This window comes from Drosophila biarmipes, chromosome 3L, assembly GCF_025231255.1.
Source record: "Drosophila biarmipes strain raj3 chromosome 3L, RU_DBia_V1.1, whole genome shotgun sequence".
In the NCBI taxonomy this organism is placed as follows: Eukaryota; Metazoa; Arthropoda; class Insecta; order Diptera; family Drosophilidae; genus Drosophila; species Drosophila biarmipes.
The window spans coordinates 12,694,701-12,699,510 of NC_066613.1; the positions used below are offsets into that span (position 1 = coordinate 12,694,701).

At 42.0% G+C, this 4,810-nt stretch overlaps 1 protein-coding gene across 2 annotated transcripts; it reads left to right on the top strand.

Moving 5' to 3' along the window:
• On the top strand, positions 1-4,471 carry LOC108028775 (ras-related and estrogen-regulated growth inhibitor). Of its 2 annotated transcripts, none has more exons than XM_017100753.3 (3): positions 1-724; positions 3,785-3,915; positions 3,993-4,471. In XM_017100753.3, the coding sequence occupies exons 1-3, from the start codon at positions 637-639 to the stop codon at positions 4,395-4,397; spliced, it is 624 nt and encodes a 207-aa protein (XP_016956242.1). In that variant the 5' UTR covers positions 1-636; the 3' UTR covers positions 4,398-4,471. The 2 variants fall into 2 exon arrangements, with proteins under 2 accessions (XP_016956242.1, XP_050741966.1); XM_050886009.1 differs by lacking the exon at positions 1-724 and adding an exon at positions 2,887-2,992.
• Positions 4,472-4,810: the final 339 nt, after the last annotated feature.

Genomic DNA, 4,810 nt, shown 5'->3' on the forward strand with positions numbered 1-4,810 from the left:
TTTTTCAGTTGAAAACCGTGGGCCGCGCAAATCGCACGGATGCGGGCGTGCTGAGATCCAAGAGATACCAAGCAAACAGATCAGTCGGAGAACAAGAGAAAAGGTGGAAAAGACATACTCCAATCAGATCGGATCGGATCGGATCGGCGGACTGAGAAAAATACGCAAAATTGATGGTTTAAATAAATAAATAAATGAGTTTTCGGTGCGCGTCGAAAGTGCAGTGCGCGTCTCACAGCCGGATTGCGATTCATGTATCCATAATAAAAATGCCCAAAAGCATAAGACACAAATCGGCAAAAATATTTCGAAAATAACCTGCAGCAACAGCAGAAAACTCATTAATTTTCCAAATACCCCGTGAAAAACAAAAATCTGAAAAAGAAACCAACAAATGAACGTATCTCACGGATGCGAAATTCGGTGTGCGGCTGTAATTTTAAACGCATTTCTTGCGCTTGTTTTGACATTGAAATGAAACAACAATAACAATCGGATAATTAAAGCGGAGAAAACACACGCCAGCAACAGATATACAGGTATACACCTGCCGTCTGCCCAACCTAAAAACAAGAATCGATCTCTGCGAACAGCAAGGAATTCAGGGAACTTGGAGAACTCAGGGAGCACGAGAAGATGACCACGCGCGGCATACGGCGTAAGAAGTCCACGCTGACGGAGTTGAAGATAGCCGTGATCGGGGCGCCCAGTGTTGGAAAGAGCGGTAAGAGTCGAAATACCGCGATGCCAAGTGTTTCCACAACAACAACAACAGCAGCAGCAGCAGCACAAAACAATCCGAGCAATAGCAGACGTATCCGATAGATACTTCTGTAGCATGGATGCCGAGCAACAACAGCAAATTAGTTGAGCAATCGCCGATTCGTGTATATTTAGACATTTGTTTGTTTTGTTTATAAAGTGGCAGCATCAGCATACATATACGAATGCAGATATCCCCAATACACACCAGCACACTCTCGCCGCCGGGAGTATCTGTGTGCGGCGGCTGCTGGCACTTTGGCATTGCCTGCCGCTTTAATCGCTTTCCACCGTTTGATTTGACAAGCGGCTCTGGCCAAAAGACCAGGCCATGCTCTAATTTATGACGACCTATGAGCACATCGCACGGTACACTGAAAAAATGGGTTACGGTTTGGGAAATTCATGTAAAAGATTTACTAATATTTAGTTTATTAAAGCTTTAGTTAAAGCTTGACTAAATTGTAAGAATTTAATGAAAAACATTACAGAAAAAATGTAGATTTTTTTTTATATCATCATAAGATAGATTTTTTTTTATATAGTTAAAAATGTGCAGTTTTTAAACAGCAGATGTTTTAAAAAAAAATAATGCTTATTTTTGTTTTTCTATGTAGGCTTTTCACAATTCAGTTCAAGGTTTGTTTTGTCCAAATGTAAATACAAATTTTCTGGAATAAACAGGTTTCTATTAATTTTTCTAGTGTATGGGTTCAGGTCGTATGTATATATATGCCCAAGAGATCACAGATCATTGGCAGCAGGGACGTTGCATATTTCTTCGATGCAAGCGACTTAGCATAAATTGATGTTCCCTGTCAGGCATCACGTATGCCAGGAAGCCCTGAAATATATTTAATTTGTAACACTTTGCTGGGTCCCATGCCTGGGATAATACTAATGATGATGATGGCTTTAGTGGGAAAATTTATTTTCCCGGCTGTCAACTTTGGGTTAGCCCTTCGAGGTTTATGTTCGAATTATGTGTCGAATAGATTTTCTGTGTATTTAAAAATACAATTTGACCTAAACACTACATTTTAGTAAGAGAAAAATACATGCCAAAAAGCCTCATAAAAGTCATCCCGAATTCGAGTTTCCTCTGCAAAAACTTTGGTTTTCACTCTGTGAAAGTCCGAAGCAGTTTAAATTTGTTTAATTTTGTTAGGCGCCAGCCATGGGGCGATGATGGCTTTGGCCGGGAAATTTATTCCGGCTGTCAACTTCGGGTTACACCTGCGTGCTATATGTCCCCGGTCACAAATAATTTTGAGTGCAAATAGCAAGGAAAAACCGGCGGGGCCGGCCGAAGATCGTGAGCAGTGGAGCCGCATGAAATATGACTAGAAAATATGCTCCACTAATAAATATAATGTGGATGAAAAACAAAGAAAGAGGAAAACGTGTCAGGCAGTCTGCAACTGGGCTTGGCTTTTGTGACAAACGAATGAGTTACGTCTGCCTTTGTTATTGATGGTAACAAAATAATGGAGTGTTTGGATTTTGAAAGTTTTAATTGAAACAATTTTAAGACCTTTTAACTTTACCTTATTTTCCCTTATTTTAAAATTTGTTTTATTGCATTATCGTACTATATTTTTATTGTTTTAAATTATTATTTATCGTGTCTTATCACGTGCCATAAATATTTGATTTAAAAGGTGTCACCTAACTTCGATACACTATAGTTAACGTAACCCTCAAAATATACAGCCAATTCATATCAAACTGCAATTGCCCAAAGCAATTCAAAATCTCTTATTTTTCTGGGCCATAAAAACAAAACAGCCCAAAGCAAATGGAATTCCGCCTCCTATATCAACCAACATATAATGGCAAATGCATATATGTTTAATAAATTTATTGCCACATATTTTAATGTCACTCCGCCACATTCTCTGGCCAAAGACCGGGGAAATATTTAATTCAACTGTGTGTCTATGTCTGTGGATGCGGTGGGGCAATTAAATCGCCCACAACCACCTCCGCGCCCACCACCCACCGCCCGCCGAAAAATTCACCGTGCACCCGCACATACGCACTTGTCTATATGGATGAGATGAGATATACGTATAGACGCAGACGCGATCGGTGCCCAGCAGGCGGAGAAGACGCCATCACCATTGCCATTCCGGCGTCGTGCGTCGAAGAATTTAAACGTTGACCTCGCGGAAAATAAAAAAGAAAATTCGGAAAACATAAATTTTGAGGAAAAAAGCACGGGCCGAATGTATGCGGTGTTGGGAAAATAAATGATGAAAATGTCATTAAAAAGTCGCGAGGCAACCAAGGCAACCACTAGCCACACAAAAAACGCACACGCGAGCGCAAAAAGCCATAAACACAGTCAGGCTTCAATAACTCAATTTATGAAATTCGAAATTAGCTAGTAATCATTTAATGGGTTCTTAAATGTAAGGTATTGTTAGGAATGGCCTTTATTAATAGGATTTTCGAATACCTTACTCTTTTAAATCTGATTGGAGTTCTCCTCGCGTGAGCTCCACTGTATATTCTAAACATTGTCATCCTCGCTTGAAGTGGCACCTGAGGTTCTAGTTCCCAGCGCTACTGCGTTGTTTTTGCCCAGCCGCGAGTTCAAAGGACTTGCATAGGAAATGACCAAAGACCAGGCCGGGCCCGGATGAACTTCACCCTCTTCGAGGGGACACGAGGCCTACGAAGGACGAGGTTTGTTGGCCCGAGACACGCAACTTTAGGGCTCAGCGTTTTGTTGCCGGGCAGCCGAATCGGGTTTATTAACCCCACAAGGCGCACTTTTCACCTGCCCCGGTCGCTCCCGGTAGTCCTGCCTTTGTCCCTGCAAGCCGTTTTGGCAGGACTCACAGGACTACTCGCACTTCACGCTCGCTTAAGTGCTGACCCACATATCCTGGATTAGGGGTTGCTCGGCTTGTGGAGGGCGTTACCCTGGTTTACACCTGATCCCGCTGATAGCGGGCCTGACAATAAATTAAATTCACGTTACGTAAATGGTTTTGGTTATTTAATTTGATTGCAGCTCTAATTGTGCGTTTCTTGACAAAGCGCTACATCGGGGAGTACGATCATCAGACTGAGAATCGCTACAAGCACGAGGCGATGGTGGATGGCGAGCCGGTGCTGTTCGAAATACTCGACACATGCCCCAAGGTGGGTGAATCAATATTATATAAAAATATAAAATATGAAAAATTATTCTGTAATATTGAAAATATACTTCTTTCCAGGCCGAGGACGAATACCCCAATGCAGCCGAGCTCGTCCAGTGGGCCGATGGCCTGCTGCTGGTCTACTCCATCACAGATCGCAAGAGCTTCAACTACATACGCCGCGCCAAATCCGATCTGCAGTCCGACACTCCCGTCCAACTGTGCGCCAACAAGGTGGACATGGTGCACTTGCGCCAGGTGAGCCGCGACGAGGGCGAAATCCTGGCCAAGGACTTCGAGTGCAAGTTCAGCGAGGTCTCCGCCGCCGACCATGTGGACCAGGTGGCCGAGGTCTTCAACGAGCTGTGCAAGGAGGTGCTGGCCTCCAAGCGCAAGTCCAAGCAGAGTCTGCTCGAGAGGATGCTCGGCGGAGCACGGCCCTACAGCCGAGGGAAGAGCGACAGCAATTTGCCAAAAGACTGACAGCGGTGATGGTTGACGATCTTAATGTAAATAAATGTAAATTTTTATTAAACCAAAGTAAATTTTTAAATTTATTAATGGTCTTTTTCTTATGTATGAAGAAAGCTTCTTGAGCTTTGATCGTTTTCTCTCAAACATCAATGAACTGACTTTTTAAAAAATAACAATATTTTTTAATGCGCTTTTTAGTTATTTTTCGAATAAAAGGAAATGCATTTAACAACACTTAGCTTTTGACAGTGATCAAGTAACTGTACAAGCTTTGAAAATCATTAGTTCAATGAGTGGCGCCCCCAATGTATATGTAAAATATGTGTAAATTGTATGTCAAAATAAAATATGAGTCTATATTATAAGTAAAATAAAGAGAGATTGTAAGTAAAAAAAAAAAGAGGGAATTGAAAGTCGGAAGT

Excerpts from the sequence above, each read along its gene's own strand:
- LOC108028775 (XM_017100753.3), top strand. The coding sequence starts at position 637 with ATGACCACGCGCGGCATACGGCGTAAGAAGTCCACGCTGACGGAGTTG. Across the intron at positions 725-3,784 it reads GCCCAGTGTTGGAAAGAGCG|CTCTAATTGTGCGTTTCTTG; the intron begins GTAAGAGTCGAA and ends ATTTGATTGCAG. Across the intron at positions 3,916-3,992 it reads TACTCGACACATGCCCCAAG|GCCGAGGACGAATACCCCAA; the intron begins GTGGGTGAATCA and ends ACTTCTTTCCAG.